Source organism: Monodon monoceros, unplaced genomic scaffold (genome assembly GCF_005190385.1).
Source record: "Monodon monoceros isolate NGI ecotype Baffin Bay Population unplaced genomic scaffold, NGI_Narwhal_1 Super_Scaffold_13, whole genome shotgun sequence".
In the NCBI taxonomy this organism is placed as follows: Eukaryota; Metazoa; Chordata; class Mammalia; order Artiodactyla; family Monodontidae; genus Monodon; species Monodon monoceros.
The window spans coordinates 3,259,243-3,281,311 of record NW_021703769.1 but is presented as its reverse complement, the minus strand read 5'-3'; the positions used below and the strand labels follow the sequence as shown (position 1 = coordinate 3,281,311).

The 22,069-nt window shown below is 43.2% G+C and overlaps 1 protein-coding gene across 1 annotated transcript in view; it reads right to left on the bottom strand.

Moving 5' to 3' along the window:
• Positions 1–17,772, bottom strand: part of CDH26 (cadherin 26) — a 51,634-nt gene extending 33,862 nt beyond the window's left edge. The window contains 7 exon segments of the mRNA XM_029219876.1: positions 593–758; positions 761–861; positions 2,456–2,640; positions 4,336–4,461; positions 4,659–4,824; positions 6,364–6,515; positions 17,752–17,772. Coding sequence (XP_029075709.1) covers positions 593–758; positions 761–861; positions 2,456–2,640; positions 4,336–4,461; positions 4,659–4,824; positions 6,364–6,515; positions 17,752–17,772 — 917 coding nt within the window.
• Positions 17,773–22,069: the final 4,297 nt, after the last annotated feature.

The window sequence follows — 22,069 nt, the reverse complement described above, 5'->3', positions numbered from 1 at the left end:
GAGCAGTCACATTCATAGAGACAGAAAGTTGAATGTAGTGCCAGGTCCTGGGGGTGGGGGGAACGGGAAGTTATTGCTTACTGGGGGCAGAGTTTTAGTCTAGGAAGATGAAAAGAGACGGATGGAAAGATTTTGCAGATGGACAGTGGCGAGGGTACACTGTGAAGTACAATAGGAATGTACTCCTGAAAATGCTGATAGCGGTAAACTTTACATACATTTTACCACAATGAAAAAGAAAACACTTCTGTCGCCCAGAAGCCAGAGGGCTGCCAGTTTACAACCTTTGATAAAGGGGAACTAGAAATACATAACAAATTCTTTTAATACAAGAAAAAACTGCAAAAGAATTTTGTGCTAAATGCAAAGGAAACGGACAAGTGGATTCCACCTTTGGGGGTCAGAGACCGCTATAGAAACAAGAAGGCATTGAACCTGGGGAAGTGTGTTCTGGGTGGCTTCTGGTATTCTCATAACTGGAATGGAGTCGTCCTCAGGAGCACATGAAAGGAGCTAATTTCCAACAGGGATCCTCTGGGGCATGTGGCTAATTCTGCATAACCCGCCACCCGTCCCGCTCCTGTCTCCCCACCTTATCCGGCTGGCAGTTCTGTCCGGATCAGTAGCATTAAAAATTCCCACCTGAGTCCCAGGCCCAGCGCCGACGCCTTCACTGACGATGAAGGTCCCGGGGAAGAAGGCGGCCGGGTCGTTGACGCTGGCCACCCGCACACTCGCGGTGGTGCTGGTCGCAGCCTGCGGGGCCTCTGCAGCCTCCCCCCTTCGCAGGAGAAGAGCGGCTCCTTGTTCTCCACGGCCACGACCAGGCTCCGCACTGGCTGAGTCTCACAGTCCAAAGGCGGCCGCCGCAGAGAGAAGATTGCATTAGCACCCGCAGCTCTGCTGGCCACATGAAGCCTGCTCAGCATGCGTGTCACTGTCAACCCAGCGCCTGTGGCTTTTGTGCTTCATTTATTATTTACATCGTCTTTGATAACGATCAAAAGACAGTCATCAGCCCATTTTCAGATCACTTATGGAGTTCTTTTTTTCCCCTCCCCGCTCCTGGTTGAAAAGAGCCACCATCCATCAGAGGGTAATGAAAAATGCAACGAAAACCATAACCTAATAAAGCATTAATGTGACAACTCTACTGCAAAAAAATTAGGAGAGCTTAGGGAAATATAGATATTAATGATCATAGCTATTCAGGGTACAAAGTGGTCAGTGATTTAAAAGGACTGAAAGACTCGGAATATTTGGGAAATTCAGCCCCAGGCTGAATTCAGCCCCAGGCTGGTGTAGAGAATCCACAGAGCCTTGCTATTCACAGTGTGGATGTGGCCCGTCGGCATCACCTGGGAGCTTGTTACACTGACAGGCAGAAACGGGCCCCACCCCAGACCTACTAACTCGGGTCTGCCTTTGAACCTGACCCCCAGGTTGACTCACCTGCACTGCACCAGAGGCACTGGTCATTCTAGGGTCTACTGAGAGCAATTAAGACTAAAGGCACTGGAGTCAGACTGCCCCAGTTTGAACCGCTATTCCAGCTGTGTGACTTCCTGAAAACAACCCAACCTCTCTGTGCTTTGGTCTCCTTATCAGTAAATGAGACAATAATACTTTACTGCAGGGCCAACTCTCCACTAGTCACAGCAGGCAAACTGCCAGGAGCCCACAATATTTTTACGGGTCCGTGCAAATGTTCTAATTTCTTTCAAACCCAGGAGGAAAAACAATGAACTCATAGGGTTAGAGAAAATATTTTAAGTGCTTTTATCACAACAGGAGAAAAAAATGTTAGGGACTATATAAATCTATTATATTTTGTCTAAAACAAAAAAAATTAATGTTGGAGTAATTAGTCATATCAAAAATAATCTTTAAGGGACTTCCCTGGCGGTACAGTGGTTAGGAGTCCGCCTGCCAATGCAGGGGACATGCATTTGAGCCCTGGTCCGGGAAGATCCCACATGCCGTGGAACAGCTAAGCCTGTGCACCACAACTACTGAGCCTGCGCTCTAGAGCCCGCACGGCACAACTACTGAGCCTGCATGCCACAACTACTGCAGCCCGCACCTAGAGCCCATGCTCTGCAACAAGAGAAGCTGCCGCAATGAGAAGCCCACGTACTGCAACGAAGAGTAGCCCCTGCTCACCACAACTAGAGAAAGCCTGCACACAGCAATGAAGACCAAGCGCAGCCAAAAGTAAATTATTAAAGAATTAAAAAAAAACTTTAATATTGATATGTATAATTTTGGTGGGAGGAGCCATGGAGGCAAAAGGGCTGAGGGTCCATGGCAGAAATCACTGTGCAGCTCTGCCTTCCTCACTGGCCATGGGGGTCGGAACACACGGATCATCACCACTGTTGGCGCCTATTTCATTGTCAGGAATCCTACAGAAAGGGCCTCAACATCTACAGCTACCTGCGGGGATGCATTTACCTTGATTACATTTAAAATCCCTTCATTGGTCTCAGGATCAGTCAAAATGTCAAAATGTCCCCCTTCATTGCCATTTAATATATTGAACTTCACTCTCCATGCTGACGTAAATGGCGAATCACCATCTTGGACCTCAAGACATAACACGCCCTGGCTGGCTCGGCCATCCGCTATCTAAATGTTATACTGACAGCAGCAATCATTATTTCAGTGTCATGGAGAAAAAGAAATGCAATTGAAAAAGAAAAAAAAAGAAAGAAGAAAGAAAACATAGGCCTTGGAGACAACAACCTGGATATTTGTCTTGTGATTGAACTTGACCCCTAAGGATCTGAAACTGCCCGTTACAGCAGAACGAGCATCAGTAACAAACATCTCCTCCCTGGTCCCTGTGACTTGGTGTCTAAATAACTGAATAGCTGAGTAACTTTAAAAGTACCCTTCAATTCAACGTGATGCACTACTTTTTAAAGAAGTTTTAAAATAATAATACGTACCTTAGTTTATGCTACCTAAAAAAATCTAACTCTTCTCCTAAAATAGAGCTCTTATGATTATTTCAATTAAGACGATCATTTTTCTAACATATAATAGATCTTTCAAATAGCTCCTTATTCAACACTTTTGGTGACAAGATAATTTCTCTAGATGAGCACATCAAAATAACAGCGTATATTTTCTCCAGCCCTACTTTTGGGAGCACAGCTTTTTACTAAGCCAGAGAAGGATTTTGAAACAAGACTCAAACATAATAAATATGTTTCAGTTATTATATACTGTTAGGTGAGATGCTTTCATTGAAAACATTTCAACTTTGGTCTATACAATTAATTTTTTAAATGACAGTTTAAAAAAATAATTGTAGCATTTATTTATTCAACAAAGGCTACTGTGTACCAGATCCTGGTTTAGGTGCTGTGAACAAGACAGCAAAAATCCCATCACCAGGGACCTGAGAACGTGTATGTTGCAGGGGTCAGGTTGGGAATTTACCCAGGTCATCAGGAAAGGCCTCCTTGAAAGAGGTCAGGAGAAGGACACAAATACAATGGACATTTTCCTTTTAAAAGTTCATATGGAAGGATGAAAAATTAAGAAATTGAAGGTAGATCATGATGGGGTTTTATTTTCTCTCGTAGCGATCGTCCGTATTGTAAGTGGTACGGTGTTTCCAAACTGATGGGAGCAGTGGGTGCCAACACTTTCTTCAAGCCTGAGGACCTAGTAGCATGTGAAATCCTGTGTGGAACCCAATATATATAAATCAGGTGAGCTGGAAAAAGCCAGGCCCAAACCCACCTACACATCTTCCCTATGTCAGAGCTCTGAACACTGTGCGCAAAGCTCAGGCCCAGACTTCTCACCCAGGGCCAGTTCTGCGAGGTCTGCGGATATTTTCAGTTGTCACAACTGGGGGTGCTACTGGCATCTAGTGGGCAGAGGTCAGGGAGGCTGCTCAGCATCCTACAATTCACTGGGCAGCCTCCCCTACCCTCCCCCGTACCCTTCCTCCAGCCCCAAATGTCAACAGTGTGGAAACTGAGAGCCCCTGACGTGGATGGAGCAGGGATCCTCCGTCCTCCCCGAGCCTCGGTTCTCTTACCTGCAGAATGGAAATCACGCAGCAGCTCCAACCAGTAAGAACCTAAGGATCCACGTAAATGCTCTGAACACAGTTTCTGGCACAAAATAGTAAAAATGCAAGCTCACGGGACTGTTATTAACTGGTTCTCTATCAATATAGTTGACATCTTGATTCTAATTTACATTATTTTGGAGCATTGCACACATCTTGGGAATTCCCTCAGCAAAACCAAGCCTAGGACGTGGAGGCCATCTGTGTGGGGACTTAGAAGCCGAGGCCGCGCAGGCGCCTTACACAGTCTCGGCTGAACGTGGCACGTGGTTGTAGCCGTCTCGCACACGTATGTGAACCATGGCCGTGGATGACAACGGTGGTCCTCCACAATCCTCCGCTCTGATTAGTAATGCAAGCCGAGGAGCAGTCTAAGTGGAGAGGAAAAGGAAAGTCAAGCCCTTCAGACACAGGAAAGGGGAACGTTAATACAGAAATATTCCATTTTAGCAATTTCAGTAGCCAGTCTAACCACAGAGGGTTTCTCACTGCAAACATAAACCCTAAGTCTGGGGCTCAGAGAGTGAGAACCCATTTCATTTTTCCAAAACAATAAAGTGCGCATAACCTCATAATCTAAGCATCCTGACGGTCGTATTTCTCCACTAATACGGTCAATCCAGAAGGCACGTTCTCTCAGTAACGGTGTTTGGGAAACAAGGAAGTAAAGGACATGAGAATTTGGAGTATCTTCTTGATCCAAATCCACTGTTAACATCTCAAAAATAGGTTGACTTGGAAAGAATGTTTTAAATTGTTACTGTCGGCCAAAGGCAGCCTATCAAACCAGTAGGAGCATGATTCTTTGCTAAATGGCATTGAGGCATACGCCAGAGTGGATTAAGTACAAAGTCAAGCTGTAGACATACCGGACAAAATAAAGAGGGATAAATAGTCATAAGGTCAAGAAGCACTTTCTAATCATGATTGCAAATGTAGCAGGCTTAAAGGACAAAACTGGTACATCGATTTTTTAAAGTGTGGCAAAAAAACTATAAGCGAAATTTAAAAGGAAATGATAAACCAGGAAAACATATTTGAAATACATATTGGCAGACAGAGACATCGACATTGTTAATATATATGTAGAAAAGTGACAATCACACCAGCAGAAATGGACAAAGAAAAGAGCAAGCAACTGATAAAAGAAATAAAAATGGCCAAGAAAGCAATCGTGTGTTCAAGCACTTAATAATCAGAGATGAACACTGAGCCCTCTCATATGTTGCTGGGAGACGGATAAATTGCAACACTTAAGTTGTGTGTGCAGTTTGAACCAACAATTCTACCTGTCTGAATCTGTGCTTAGTAAATACTTGAATGGCGCACACACTTAGCTCAGATATGTTCACTGAAGCATGTTTTATAAAAATAGCAGAAGGTGGCAAAAAGGTTGGTTAAAAACCTTAAAGCACACCATAAAATAAAATATGACGCAACAGAATGCTGTAGGAGAGCACTGTTAGGTTACAAACAGCAAACTTGCATTTTTAAAGAGAAAATTCATAAATATGCACATATAAAAAAGCATGCCCATATATTTATAAATATTCGATATATACACATATACATTTTGTACTACCATAAGGATGAAAAAAAGCATGTAGATATACGAATACACATTTGTAATTATATGTATAAATCTGTGAATATATACACATATATAAATATAACATACCATGGGTATATACATACACACATACAAAATGCAAAGAAAAATATTGAAAGAATATAAACTAAAACATTAGTTGTACTTACCTCTAATTGGTAGTATCGGAGATGCTTTCCGTTTCAATCTTTTTGTTTCTTGGAATTTTCCAAATTTCCTAGAGACAGTTTTGCAAAATAAATAATGCTTTTGTGTTATTAAAATAGATGCACATTTTAGTGAGGGTGGTTTGGATTTAAAGACTCACAGATTCATAGAAATTTTAGATGCCATCTTGCTGCCACTTGACAGATGAGAAATTTGCAGAGATATTCAGGATCCTACCACCCACCTCTGCTTCTTCTTCCCTCATTTGGCTTTATTTTAGATTGATATTTATGTATCAGCTCTTCCAACTGACAATTTTCACATCATTTCATTGCCAATACAAAATGAGGCTTGCAGACCTCAAAGCATTTTGCTCTAATCCACACCCTGCAACCTTTGGGATGTGAACAGGGAAAAGTCTCCCTGAAGACAGCTAGGACCAAGTGCCCTGTCACTATGCAAGCAGGAAAACCTTCATGCAACAGAGAGGACAGGAAGTCCCGAGGCCTCGCCGTGCATACCTGCAGTGTGGTTCTCCTTCACACTGATGTTAAATTCCTTCTCAGGGAACTGGGGTGCATGATCATTCACATCGCTGATCCTGATGTTGAAAATCAAGGATTTATCTACAATTTGTCCTGTTAAGCGAGTCACAACATCAAAATAAACCTAGGAAGCAGAGAACCACATTAATTAATCTAATTAATGATTAGATGACACTAACCCCATACCTATTGGTGTAATTGTGTCCTGCATCTGTATCCTCCATAGACTGAAAGTTCCTGAGGGCAGGGATCACAGGCTCTCATTCACCCTGTGGCCCCAGGGATTGAGCACAGTGCTGGCACAGACCAGGTGCTCAACCAGCATCTGTAGAACAAATCAATGCACTGACTTGAAAAAATACTTCATTCGTTATTATTAGGTTCAAATCTCAATTTCTCCACTTGCGTCAACATAGGCAAGTTGTTATAAGTCTCAGTTCCTACATCCTATCAGTCTTCTGATGAGAAGTGAACACACTAATGAATATTGGTGAAACATCACAGAGAGCAGACACTTAAAAGCTTCTGGGAAAGTGAACATTTAAAGTAACGAGGACTGGGAATTCCCTGGTGCTCCAGTGGTTAGGACTCGGCGCTTTCACTGCCATGGGCCTTGGTTCGATCCCTGGTCAGGGAACTAAGATCCTGAAAGCCATGTGGTGTGGCCAATAAATAAATAAAGTAACTATGACAGCCATTGACATACAGTGGGTTCTTAAACGGTCACTGCTGTTACTTGAATAAGGAAGGTCAATTCATCTCAAACATGCAGTTGAGAAGTCTTTCCTTTTAGAAGGTCTCAAATCAATAATTTAAGCTTCTATCATTAGTTTCTTAAGAAACTTAAAAAAAGGAGCAAATTAATCTTAAACAGAAAAAAGAATGTAATAAAGATAAAAGCATATATCAATAAGATTGAAAACAGCAAAATCAATAATATCAATAAAACCAAAAGTTGATTGCCTTCCCATATAAATCTTGGGATCAGCTTATGGATGTCTATAAAAATTCTGCTAATCTTTTGAATAGGCTTGCACTGAATTTAAATTTGAGAGAATTGTCATCTTAATAGTCAGTCTTTCAATCCATAAACACACTACATCTTTTCATTCAATTAAGTCATCTTTGATTTCTTTCATCAGTGTTTTATAAAAGTTTTGAGTAAACACATCCTGCACATATTTTAGATTTGTACCTAAGTATTTTAAATTTATACCGAAGCACCTCATTTGTCTGGTGATATTGTAAATGATATTGTTTTAAAAATATTGATTTCCAATTATTCATAGCTGGTCTATAGAAATACAATTAGTTTTATGTAGTAACTTTAAAATTGATTTTCATATGTTAAAAATAGGCAAAAGATTTGATCAGACACTTTTCCAAAGAAGCTATACAGATGGCAAATAACGCATCATTTGTCATTAGAGAAATCCAAATTAAAACCCCAATGCGATACCTCTACACAACTATTAGAATGGCTAAAATAAAAAACCTGACAAAGATGCAGAGCAATTGGAATTCTTACATATTGTTAGTGAGAATGCAAAATAGCTCAGTCATTCTGAAAAATAGTTTAGGAGTTTCTGATAATGTTAACATATGCTTTTCATGTGATCCAACAAGCCCACTCCTAGATATTTACCCAAAAGAAATAAAAACTTATGTTCACAGGAAAATCTGTATGGTTTTAGCAGCTTTGTGAAAATTTTGCCAAAAACTGGAAAGTGCTCAAGTGTCCATCAAATGATGAGTCGGTAAATTATGGTACATCTGTAAAAGAAATACTGATCAGCAAAACAAAACAAACATAAAAACTCTTGCTGCACGCAACAATATGGATGAATATCAGATGCATTATGCCAAGTGAAAAATCCAGATTTCAAAAGTGACATTCCCATCCCCGGTGGTGCAGTGGTTAAGAATCCGCCTGCCAATGCAGGGAACACGGGTTCAATCCCTGGTCCGGGAAGATCCCACATGCCGCCGAGCAACAAAGCCCATGCACCACAACTACTGAGCCTGCGTGCCACAACTACTGAAGCCTGCACACCTAGAGCCTGTGCTCTGCAACAAGAGAAGCCACAGCAATGAGAAGCCCCTGCTCGCCACAACTAGAGAAAGCCTGTGCACAGCAATGAAGACCCAATGCAGCCAAAAATAAATAAATAAAAATAGATAAATAAATTTATTAAAAAGTGACATTCTGTGTGATTCCAGTTTACCTTCTAAACAAGGTAAAAATGTAGGGACAGAGAACAGATCAGTGGCTTCCAGGGGTTAAGGGTTAGGGGAGGGTTTGATTATAAAGGAGAAGCATAAAGAAATTTCAGGGGTAATGGAACTATTCTGTAGCTTGGCATATTAAATGTAAAATACTAAGTGTTTTAATTAAAAAAAAAACTAGTCAGACAAAAACATAACTATGTGCTTCTTATAAGGAGATACACCTTAAATCTAAGAATATGAAATGTTGAAAGTAAAAGGATATATATATATATATATCCTCTCTATATATGACCTTCTCTATATATTATCTTCTTTTGGTTAGTCTTTGAAGATAGATAGATAGATAGACTGATTTTCAAAGACTATCCAAAAGAATCTCATCTAGTTATCTAGCTACAGATACATAACTTTAAGGCAAGAGGTCTTACTAGTCATCAATGGGGACATTTAAAAATCATAAAAGGCTCAATCTATGAGGAAGATATGACATAGCAATTCTAAATCTGCATGCACCCGATAACATAGCCTCAAAATATAAGCAGATAAGATTAACAAAACTAAAATGGCAAGCAGAGATTTTAACACATTCCTCTCAGATAGAACAAGCAGATAAAAACAGGTAATCAGTAAGGATACCAAGTATTTAAAAAACATAATTAACTGACTCCATGTGATTGATGCCATAAATAGAACAATCTATCCAACACTGCAATATACACACTCATTTCAAGAGCACACTGATTGTTTACCAGAATTGATCATATGCTAGGATATAAAGCAAGTCCCAACTAATTTCAAAAAATTACAACCATATAGAGTATATTAAGCTAGAAATCATTAAGAAAGATAATTTACAACCCCAAACGTTTGGAAGTTAAGCAAAGCACTTCTAAATAACGTATGGGTCAAAGAAGAAATCACATTGGAAATCAGAAAATAGTTTGAACTGAACGGTAGTGAAAACACAATAAATCAAAATGCATTTTCCTCTCATCATTCAAACTTCAAACCCAGACTTTATATGCATATTTTGATTCTATAAAGGCTGGCAGGTCAATAAAAGCTTGCAAAATGATTGTTTATAGACAACCAATCATTTTTGTATTTGGCAATAAGGGATTTTTGAGATTTGCCCATGCCATGACTCCTAGGTCTCAAGTTCCTTGTTGAAAGCATGTTATCAAAAAACTTTCTTCCCGAATTATATTCTGCTTACACAAAATGCTGGGTGATAGAAATGTGTGATTCTTTTATTTTGTGTATCAGAGGCTTGGGTGTAAGGAAATAACCAGAAGTCTTTCTAAATCTGACAGTGCGGTGGTGTAAAAGTTTCTGCTTTGCTAGCTTCTTGAGAGATTTTGGAGTCTTGCAAAACTCACCTCATAGTGAATTGGATTGAAGAAGTATTTATGGAATGAAAAAGCAGAAAGGCAATAACCTACACATTTGCCATTGACAAAGGAGCAAATGTGGTGAAGGCTCCATTGATTAAGGAGTCATGACTGCACAAGGCTTTGTTTATGTCCCTGATTTGTGCGCCGTAACAGAAAGACTGCCAAAAGCAGAAAGATTGTGGGCCACGTCCACGTTCATCATTCTGCTTCAGCCAAAACACGCCTCCAAGAGATTCAGGAAATGCATCATCACCTACTTATACAAAACAGCTATTACATGTGAAAACAAACAAAAAGGCTGCCTGAACCACAGCAAAAGCCTTGATTCTGTTTTTCCGCAAATAACAATACCACCTCGCACTGCCTAATGTTTGCTTGCAGGAAAGGGCATTCTCTGGAACTGCTGAAGATGTAAGCAAACTGAAGCATCTTGAGAGAACAAGTGTTTCTCACGTGATCCCTGCTGCAAAGATCCTCCCATCATTCTGCTCTGAGCAGATGCTAAAATTGGTGTGCATGCGTGTGTGCCTGTGTTCCTGTGTGCAATGAAAGCTGAGATGCCAGTGGGAATCCTCAGGTCATTTTGTTTCCTTGAAAGCCAGTTACACCCCGTCATTACCATATTTTTTGCAAATGATTATGTGAAGCTGTAAGGACACACAAAATATTAGATATAAAAATTTATAAGCAAAGGCAACAATCTTAAGTCCACTTCTGAGAGCATCTTCTTCAAGTGGTTCATCTGGGGGGATGGACCATGAGCCTGCATCAGCACCAATGACCAGCTCTTGAAGACCAAGGTTTTAAGGGAAGAGGCACCATTGTCTTAGTCATTTACCTTTAGGGCAGAGGAAACAGCTAAGGACTCAGTGACCACATCAGAGGGAGCCAACAATGACCCTGCTCCTCCAAGTGAGCAGTTCTCTAGTACCACAAATGTACCTGTCATGTCAGTGCAGGCCGATTTAGAAACTGTGAAGAGAAATTATTGTTCTTGCACTAGGTCAGAATGTTTAAATTGAATCTTTAATTTTCATAGAACTGTAATAAATTTTGAGCTTATGTAGGTTGACAGCATATAGTAAAAATGCTTGGAAAGACATAGATGTAAGGTGATCACTTCTGTGAAATCAGACCAGAGTGGAAAGTTGGGGGTGAGGGAGAGGTTTTTAATGACTATTCCATTAAAATAAATAAATAAAATCTTATGGAATTTAAAATTCCATAAGAAGTCTTTATTAATTTTACACCTAAAAAGTAAGATAAGCAACAGGAACTCTTGTTCATTGACGGTGGGAACGCAAAGTGGTGCAGCCACTTTGGAAGACAGCTTGGCAGCTTCTTATAAAACTACACTTACTCTTACCACATGATCCGACAGTCCTGCGCAATGGTATTTATGCAAAGGAGTTGAAAATTTATGTCCACACAAAAACCTGCACACAGATGTTTAAAGAGCTTTATCCATAATCATCAAAACTTGGAAGCAACCAAGATGCCCTTGGGTAGGTGGAGGGATAAACAAACAGTGGTCCATCCACATTATTCCCCAATGGAATATTATTCAGCAATGAAAAGACATGGAGGGGGCTTCCCTGGTGGCACAGTGGTCGAGAGTCCTCCTGCCAATGCAGGGGACACAGATTCGATCCCTGGTCCAGGAAGATCCCACATGCTGCAGAGCAACTAAGCCCGTGCACCACAACTACTGAGCCTGCGCTCTAGAGCCCATGAGCCACGACTACTGACTCCACACGCCACAACTACTGAAGCCCGCGCACCTAGAGCCTGTGCTCCACAACAAGAGAAGCCACCATAGTAAGAAGCCCACGCGCCGCAACAAAGAGTAGCCCCTACTCCCGGCAACTAGAGAAAGCCTGCATGCAGCAACGAAGACCCAACATAGCCAAAAATAAATAAATAAATAAAGTTATTGGGGGAAAAAAAGTAAAGACATGAAGGAAGCATCAGTACACATGGCTAAGTGAAAGAAGGCAACCTGAAAAGGCTACAGACTGTATGATTCCAACTATATGGCACTCTGGAAAAGGCAAAACTATGCAGACAGTAAAAGGATCAGGGGTTGCCGCGGGCTCAGAGGGGAGGAAGGGGTGAATAGATGGAGCACAGAGGAAGTTTAGGTCGATGAAACTATGATACTAGCAGGGTGGATACCTGACAGTGGATAAACACTGTCAAAATCCACAGAATGTACAAAACAAAGAGTGAATCCCCATGTAAACTATGGGCTTTAGTTAATAATAATGTATATTAGCTCATCGATTGTAACAAGTGTACTCCACGAATGCAAGATGTTAATAATAGAGGGAACTGTGGGATGAGTCGGAAGGTGAGGGGGTATACAGGAACTCTGTACTCTCCAATCTATTTTTATGTAACACTAAAATGGCTCTAAGAAATAAAATCTATTAAATTTTTAAAAGGGTCCCTACTTGTAAAATAAGGCATGGGCAACCATATATATATATAGTCAGTCTACTTTGACTTACTGCTGAATCTCTCATTGCTCTAGGATAAATAGCGATTTTATTTGTTGAAGGCTGAAAAGATTTCAGGGAGTCCGCAGAGAGGCAGAAGAAGCCCTGAGGAGCTCTCAAGGCAGATGACCCCTTACAATGGGAATGTTGGTCTCTCAAGGGGCCTCTGGTTGCCAGGTACAGAGCCCTGCTTGGGCATGCTGAGTAAGTATGGGGTTTATTCCCAGAGAAGAAGCTTCAGTGAAGCCCAGGGAGGGCAGGCTCACCAGGGGACTGGCTGAGCCCTTGCGCAGATCAACGCCTTTCTTCTTTCACAAGTCCTGGAGGGATGCCCCCTTGTCACCCTGCTCTGCACCATATGAGAGGTTCCCTGGCTGGCAGGATCTGAGCCTGGAAGCAGAGCAGCCCAGATTCAAGTCCCGGTAGGTGTCGACTTGACTGTGCCACCAGCCGGTCGTCTCTTCCCTCTGTGGCCCCAGAGTCCAGAGCAGAGGCTGCTTCACCAGACGGGTGTCTTAGGGCCTTGGCAGCTTCACGCAGCCATCTTCCCAACCCCCTCTTTCTCACAGCTCACACGGTCTCCTTTACTTTGCTGTATGTGCCTCCTTGGGCCTCCTTCCCAGCAGACGTGCTGCCCTCTCACCGGCAGCCACCACAGTGGTCCCACTCGGCCTCATAAGACGCTGGCCTGGGCCCCGGGTCTACTCCTGTTCAGCTCTCTCCTCTCTCCCTACGAGACAAAGGATGCGGTGAGGCTACTAGTACTAAACCCATCTGCTTCAGGGACTCCCACATACATTTTAAAATTTTTGTGCAAGCAAATTGGCTTCCTCAAAAGCAGCATTTTCACAGTGCTCCTCCATAATTTATGACTGTGCTGCAACGCTCTGCTCCTTAATCACCCTGACTTCTGGCTCTAAATCTGTGCCAACTGTAATCCTTCCACTTAAAAACAGGAACCACATGTTTGTTTTATGTTTATTATTCTATATTCCATTTATTATCCTAAAAGCTACATCTGAGACCTTTAGTTCTCTAAGATGCCTGAGAGGCCTATGTGCTATTTATTCTTTGGCAAGATGCTAAGAATTTCCGGGGGACTCAGAATCACAATGGAAAAAGGAAATGTCATGGATATTTTCTGCACTTGTAAAGGGCTTTCAGCCTTTTGTTATAGCCTCCAGACTTATATCCTTGGATAAACACACCACAGGGCATTGACATGATGGCTACTTGAAATTACATGTACAAGATGTTTACTCTTAGACACTAATGAGCATATAGAAACATCTTAAATGCCAAACACACAACACAAAATCACAACTATGCATAGGTTATAAGTAGGTAAAGATGACTGTGTTGAGATAAAGATCCACAAATAATCGTTACAAGGAAGATAAAAAGGTGATTTTCTTGAGTGTATTTGTATCTTATGAAATTGAGCATATTTTGATATAAATAGATAAGATTCCTATACAGAAAGAAGACTTTTCCCCTCTCCAGCTCTGTCTTCGATTTTTCAGCAATTCTTGACCGGTGCTACTGCTTTCTCGTAGATTTCTTATGGGGTTAACAGGAAATTAGCTCCCCCCCCCCGCCCCCACGCCACCTTGGAAACACAAGTTTTTTAAGGTTTTAGTCAGTTTTAGTGACTCCTTTGCTATCCTCAAGGGTAAAGCAGTGCTACCAGAACTGTCTTTCTGCCAATACATTAGGGTTACTTAATTTTTAATAACATCCTCTCCTCATGGACAGCCAAAAGGCCATCTAAGCATTCTCACAGAGGCAGACAGTTAAGCTGGCACACTCGGTTTGTGTACTGTAACACTCTGCTTATCCCACTTCCATGGCTGGTAACCCTCATCAGCCTGTTTCAAATCTTCCTAAGTAGCACGTTAACCCCTGTGGGTTAGCTTCCTATGGCTGCTGCAACCTACTGGGTACCTATGACAGGACTGTATTCTCTTACAGTTCTGGGGGCCAGAACCAAAACCAAGGTGTCTGTAGGGCTGGTTCATTCTGGGGGCTCTGAGGGAGAATCTGCTCCAGGCCTCTCTCCTTACTTCTGGCGGTGTCAGCGATCCTTGGTGTTTCTTGGCTTGCAGACACATTGCTCCAATCTCTGTCGCCAGCTTCCCATGGCCTTCTCGTCTGTGTCTTTTTCTCTGTGTCCAAATCTCCCTCCCCATACAAGGACGCTGGTTACTGGACTAAGACCCACCCCAATCTGGTATAACCTCATCTTAATTTGATCACACCTGCAAAGACTCTATAACCAAATAAGGTCACACTCACTGGTACCGGGGTTAGGAGTTGAGCATATCTTTTTGGAAGACACAATTCAACCCTCAACACTCGCGAAGTCTGACACTACTTTTTGCTGTTCTCATTCACTCATCCAACATAATTAATTGAGAATCTACTATGTGCAGAGGCCAATTCTTGACTCTGGGGTAATAAGAGCAAATAAGGCAGGGTCTCTCCCTTCTTAGAACTTCCATTCTAATGGGGAAATTGACCATCATTAGAGAATCAAACAGGAAAGTAGGAAACATGGGCCTGGGGATGCCAGATCTCCTAATTTTTCAGGAGAAACTCGAATTTTGAGATTTTAGGTCAAATTTCCTTTTTTTTTTTAAGAAAAAAATTAGAAATAAATTTGGTTTTTGAAAACTGTTAACCAAACAAAATGCTTTTGCCGGCCGGAATTTTATCCTTCTGACCGTGCCCATTCCCTCATTTCATTCCCTCAGAATCACCTGGACAGAGTTAACGTGAGCTCCTTGCTCAGGTTGTACCATAGACCACTGAAATCAGAACATGGGGAGGGGGAGGGTCCCAGCATCAGGATGTTTTAAAGCTCCTCGAGTGATTCCAGTGTGTGGCCAGCACTAGATTAGAGACAGTGGGTTCACACTGAGGCACTGGGGGAAGTGGTTCAAGGCAGGAGGGGTGCAAGGAGAGCTTTCTGCAAGAGCAGCTTCTGAGTTTTCAAGGGGAGGTCTTGGAACTGCAGAAAAGTAGCCACGGGATGGTAGATGGTTCCTGAGCACCTGGTATGTGAGAGCTGATCGAGCTGTGCTGCAGTCAGAACACACCCTTGATTTTTGAAGACTTAGTATAAAAGAAGGGAAAAGATTTCATTAGTCACTTTTTTACTGGTCACATGTTGAAATGATATATTTGAGATGTACTGGGTATACTGGGATAAATAAAGCATATTTAAAATTTAATTTCATTATTTCCTTTTACTTCTTAAAATGTGGCTATTAGAAAACATTTGAATTGTAGTAAAATACACAGCTATTAGAAAATTTTATATTACAGGGCTCACATTATATTTCTTAAAGTCTAAAAGCCACAGAGCTAGTTTAGAACTACTGACATAGCTTTTCTCCATGGTCCCTGGACAGCAGCATCAGTGTGACCTGGGAAATTGTTAGTGATGCAAATTCCTAGGCCCCATCCCCAGACCCACTGAATCGGGGTCAGCAGTCAGTACTTTAACAAGCCCTCCTGGAAAGTCCGATGCACGCTGAAGATGGGGAATGGGGTCAGGCAGGCTTCCCAACTCTTCCCAGGGGGCAGGGCAGTGTCCTAGGAAGATGAGCTGCGAGAGCAGAGGTTCTAGCATCAGCCCCAGTGGGGTGAGCTTTGATTTCTTTAGGAAAATGAAAGTTTAAAAGGAACAGGACGTAAGCTGTGACAAAGCGAGAGAGAGGCATGGACATATATACACTACCAAACGTAAGGTAGATAGCTAGTGGGAAGCAGCCGCATAGCACAGGGAGATCAGCTCGGTGCTTTGTGACCGCCTGGAGGGTTGGGATAGGGAGGGTGGGAGGGAGGGAGACGCAAGAGGGGAGAGATATGGGAACATATGTATATGTACAACTGATTCACTTTGTTATAAAGCAGAAACTAACACACCATTGTAAAGCAATTATACTCCAATAAAGATGTTAAAAAAAAAAAAAAGGAACAGGACGGAATCTTCAGAAGCCAAGTAAAGTTGTTGGAACTGCTGAAAGTGACTGAAAAGCTAAGAAACCCAACTGACTTGAGGGAGGAAGGGGTTTGGGCAGCACAGTAACAGCTGTTGGAAAACAACACCATTTCAACTTTGTAACCGAATGTGGGAAGACTCCCCAGTAGGCTGTTCTCCCATCCGGGGGCACAGCCGTGACTGAAGGAAACGTCTGATTTCATTCCCTGAAAGCACAATGTCTGTGGCCACCCAGAAGCTGACTATGTGCGGGATGGGAACATGGCCCCCACTCCGGGGAACCCTTCTCCTCCACGACAAGGGCAGGACAGTTCACTGTGTTTAATCCCAAAAAATATTGTCTTGAGTGTTCTCTTCCTGCCTTGGCAATCTGGTTATTTCAAGGTTATAGCATGCGTCAAGACAAGGACCCATAATTTACCCAGCCACATCCCTCTGGGTCCAAATCATAACACACACTTGAGTTTTATCTCTACTTTGGGGCCAGACTTTAGAGTCATGTTTGAATAGCAGAAGAGAGGAAACAAATTACCCCTACTGGTTTCTGAAGAGGTTCTACCAAACCCACAAGTTGTTGGACACCAAAGTGAAAGTCGTTTTAAAATTTAGCACATTTTGATTATCTGCCAAGAAGAACAACCTAGAAGATGACAGACTTGTGACCAAGATCAAGGGGATTAGCAGCTTTTTCAGTAGCCTCCCCCCAAAAAAGGCTGGCTCGAGGTCTTCCAAACTTCTCCCAGTGTGGAAGTGGAGAGCCACAGTGATCTGCTCTGAGAGTGGAACAGGACCAGGAGATGGTCCTCCTTAAAAACTGCGCATAATCTATGCTGGCTGCATTAGGAAGTGGAAGGAAAATTCACTGCCTGAGAAAACTCTTTGTTGGGTTTATTTGTCACGAGAAGCAAAATACAGGGTGTTGCCTGGAATGGGGACATCTTGGCCACGTTATTCCGAAGAATAAGACAAATGTGAGTCCCCCATGGTCCAATTAGAAATGTTTTTCACTCTCTTGGATGGCAATGTTCCCTATTGTAGCTTACACTTCCTGGTCCTCTGAGCACTGGCTCCTAAATGCAATTCTTTGGGGAGGCCCCAGAGACATAAGATTTGAGGTGGGGCATGGGACACCAGGGAAGTGGGGCTGGGGGACCTGGGAAAACAGGACCCCGTGTGTGTGGGGTGGGGGAGACAGCAGTTAGGGGCTCCTGTGATAGGATGAGGCTGGCTTACCGTGCCGGTATCCTCTGACATCCGGTTTTCAGCTGTTTTCCATTTTGCGGTATCGTATGCCTTTGTCATATTCCTCCTACTCCAAACCATTTTGCAATTTTACGTCCAGTAACTCTGCCTGAGCCTTGGTGGGGCGGTGTACTGGGTAAAGAAAAAGAGACCGTGTTCACGTTTGGGGCAAAATGCAGCAGCGCATGGGCCCCAACGACGACAAAGACATTAAGGGTCCTGGACAGAAGCAAGAGGAAAGGTTAGGTGACTGTCAGAAAGTATAAGCCCTCCTCCCCAATTTCTTAGAATCCTCAGAAGTCTTCTGGAGAGGACTGAATTCACCAGAGAAATGTGTGATGTTGAGCCTTGGGTTATTGAAACTGCATGGTGAAGGGCAGCGTGGTTCTAGGGGCTGGAGGATTGCTGTCCAGGTATTCAGGAAACATGTGTGCTGCAGTTAAGAAATATTTCCGCCCTAGAAAGCCAAAGCCATAACAAAGAACCTCCTCCCCACCTTCCCATATTTATTCCCAAAGAGGTAAAGTCTTTCCTAACCAAAAAATTTGACTTCCTGGATTAAGTAAATTTCTGGAGTGTTCCCCACAGTTAAGGCCTTCCCAGATTTGACTCTTAAGGATATTTTTACAAATGTTTGTTCCCAACATTCCAGATTGCCTGCCTTTCCCCGAGGGCTGGGACTGTCCCTTACTCACCTGTGTGTCTCCAGCACCTAGCACAGTGCCTGGCATATGGTAGGGCTCAGAAGGTAATTTTTCCTGGTGAGTAAATCCTTGGTAACAAAAGTCCTTTGAAGACTCCAAGGGCTGCATTCGAGCGCAGGACGCCGCCTGACGGGCCAGCAGCCCAGGGGGCCCATGAACAGGACTATTCCTGAGTAGTGTGGTGGAGCGTTGGGGCCTCATGAATCCATCCACAACTGTCCCATCCTACCACCTGTCTGCAGAACTGAAGCGCCGAGGTGTGACACTGCTTTAATGTTCTCATCAAGAAAATGGGGGTAAAAATGCCTTACCCGGCGGGCTTATGAAGAGGATTAAACTGGACAGAGTAACTGTCCAGGAAATTTTAGTTTCCCCCTCTTCCCTTCCTGTCTTGTCTAACACTTTCCTTCTGGGAACTTCCCTCCTCTTCTCTGCCGGTTTCTGGTGGGACTGTTAACCTGGTTGGCCCCAACCCGGCCAATCAGAGTGTCCCATTGTTCTAGGACCCAGTGATTGGCCCAGGGGTGAGCATGTGACCCAAGCAAGCCAATGGGAATCTTTTGAAAGGGTTGATCGAGATGCTGGGTTTCTCTCCTTCCCTGGGTCCCTGGGCTGCAGGGTGATGGAGCCATGGAGTGGGTTGTGGCCAGCATTGCCCCATGGTGCCTACTGGACGTGTGGCAGATTTGAGAGATGGAGAGGCTGGGTGCTGACACATTGTTTCGACTCCTGCATCCAGCTTTGCCTGAAGCCTATGCATCTTTTGATTTCTCCATTCCATGAGTTCAATATCCTTCTACTTCCTGTTAATCCAATTTTGTCACTTCTAATCCAGAGGGTCCTCATAATACTTTATCTCTGTCCTTCTTTCCTCTTTTCTTCCTTCCTCTCTCCCCCTTTCTACTCCGTTTCTCCACCCTCCTCCCATGCTTTCCTTTCTCTCACCCAGATTCCATATTTCTCTCAGTACCTAGCCAGGACCTCGGCTTTGTTTTTATCTTCCTGTCCATTCGTCACTTCAATGGTGTCCTCATATAACTGAGATAGTGACTCCTGCGCATTTAAAAATAATAATGAAAAGATCCTTTCATGACGCACAGGCACACAGCTCTCTTAGGAGCACGATGGGCAGGGCTGTTGACATTTTGGATCAGGGAATGGTTATCCTTCAGCCACAGTCCAAGCCATACTTCACATTGCTGGCTTCGACCTCACTCATTTTTGTCTTCATGTAAATAAAACCATTTTGTTTTCACGTATCATGAGAACCAGGCTTTGTGGATCCCCTGTCCAGGTGTGTTCTGAATGCGTCTCTAGCTCCCGCTAGTGGCTGACATGGCTAAGGGCTGAACTGGCTGGGGCTGAGCCTGTCAGGTGAGAAGTCCCACCCTGGAGATGGGGTTGAGGATGATTGAGGCCGACTGTCCCATCTCTGGGTCTGGCACCCCAGGACTCCACTGAACAACCACAGGCAAAGGATGTCATCTGCCTCCTGGGGTCTCTTGAGCAGTGGGTGGTCTTGTCTGCCAGTGGGGAGTTTGTGGCTATTGACAGCATTGAAATATTGTTCTTAGAGGAGCGGGGATGAATTAGTCCGTTAATTTGCTCGTGGTCTAAAACCCAAGGAGCATCTGTTTGAGCCATAAGGGGCTTTCTTTTTGTGGCTGGAGGGAAGCCCAAGTTGACGGTGTGATTACAACCATCAGCAGGGGTTGTCTGGAAGCTTCATGAAGAGGGGGCAATGAACCACCACCAGGCACAGCGGCTCCGGTCCCCTGTGTAGTTATCCCCATTGCCCTCAGAGCCAATCTCTTTTTCCAGAGGGCGGTGGCTGGAAGTGGGTTAGCACAAGCCGGCTCCTTTGCTCTCGCTGGGCCAGCTAACCAGGGCTAATGATCATAATGACAACAGCTCTGCTTTACAGCACACTTACTGTGTTCCTGCTGCGCTACATCCATTATCTCCGGCCTCCCCAACTTCTGTCGTTCAAATACCACCTTCAAGATCTTTGCTGTTTGTGTAAGGCTGGTCCTGTTATTTTCTTCATTAAAAAATACAACAGTCATTTTCTTCCCCTTAAAATAAATGTACTTAAAAAGTAAACCTGCCAAATGGAAAAACATCTTCTAAATGGAAAAGTAATAACACCTGCCATGAATGGGAGGAAACCATAAAAATACGATGTGAAAAATATAATTAGAGACTTCTGGTTTCTGGCCCAGCGTGTAAGAAGCTGAAAGACGCCACTCCATCCTAAGAACAGGTAAAAAGCTGAACAAACTGAAAAAGCACCAGCTCTTCCTCGATCTGTCAGAGAAGTGAGGTCACAGGGCAAACTGCTGCCCCCCAAACTGGAGACGCTGACAGGCAGATACAAAGGAACAACTTACTTGAGCAGAAACTTCCGCAGAGGCCAGCACTGGGGCCGGGAAATCTGACCTCTGGTGATTTGCTGAAGTTCAGTGTGAACCAGCCTGGGAGAGAGAAACTCCAGGAGCACCTGTGTCAGGGCCCGGACACTTGTGTGAATTTGACCTGGAGGAGCTTGGCCACGTTTCCACAGTGAGCATGGGCGGGGCGAGGGGTGGGGGTCGTGGACTCACTCTGGCTTCCAGCAGGGGAGGGAAAAAGGAACCATTTTGAAATACACCAGAGCATTCAGTTCTTAATCAGGCCTGCCCTCGGGGAGAAACGAGTTCACCAGAATCTAACCTCCTGGGGATTTACCAGCCCCCTAACTGACCTGGAGGAAGGGAAATGCCCAACTCCCAGCTCACAACAGCCATTCCGTCCCACCTAAGGGGAAGAAAAAAAATCAGAAACACTTGTGAAGTTCACAGCCCAGAGGCACAGGCTCATTAAAAGACTGAGACCTGAATATAGGCTAAAGGACCCTTCCCCTCCCCCAACTCCTCACCACTTTACCAAAGGCCTACTTAGAGCATTTCCTTTTAGCCACCTGGTACATCATATTCACTTATAAATAAAAAAGTTACAAGGCATGCCAGAAGACAAAAAACACAATTTGAAAAGACAGAGAAAGTATCAGAACCAGATTCAGATATGGCAGGGATACTGGAGTTATCAAACCAGGAACTGAAAACAACCATGATTAAGATGCTAAGAGATCTGATGGATAATGTAAACCGCATGTAAGAACAAATGGGCAATGTAAGTGGAGAGAAATTCTAAGAAAGTACCAAAATGAAACGCTAGAGATCAAAAACACTAAGAGAAATGAAGAATGCCTTTGACAGGCTTGTTAGTAGATTGGATATGGCTGAGAAAAGAATCTCTGAGCTTGAAGATCTCTGAACAGAAACCAGCCAAAGTTAAGAGCAAAGAGAACAAAAGATTTAAAAAAAAAAAAACCAGAACAGTATATCCAAGAACTGTGGGGCTACTACCAAAGGTGTAACACACGCGTAATGGGAATTCCAGAAGAAGAAAGAGAGAGAGAAACAGAAGAAATATTTAAAACAATAATGACTGAGAGTTTCCCAAATTAGTTTTAGGTAACAAACTACAGATCCGGGAAACTCAGAGAACATTGAACACAGTGAAATGCCCCTAAAACTACATCTAGGCTTATCATTTTCAAACTA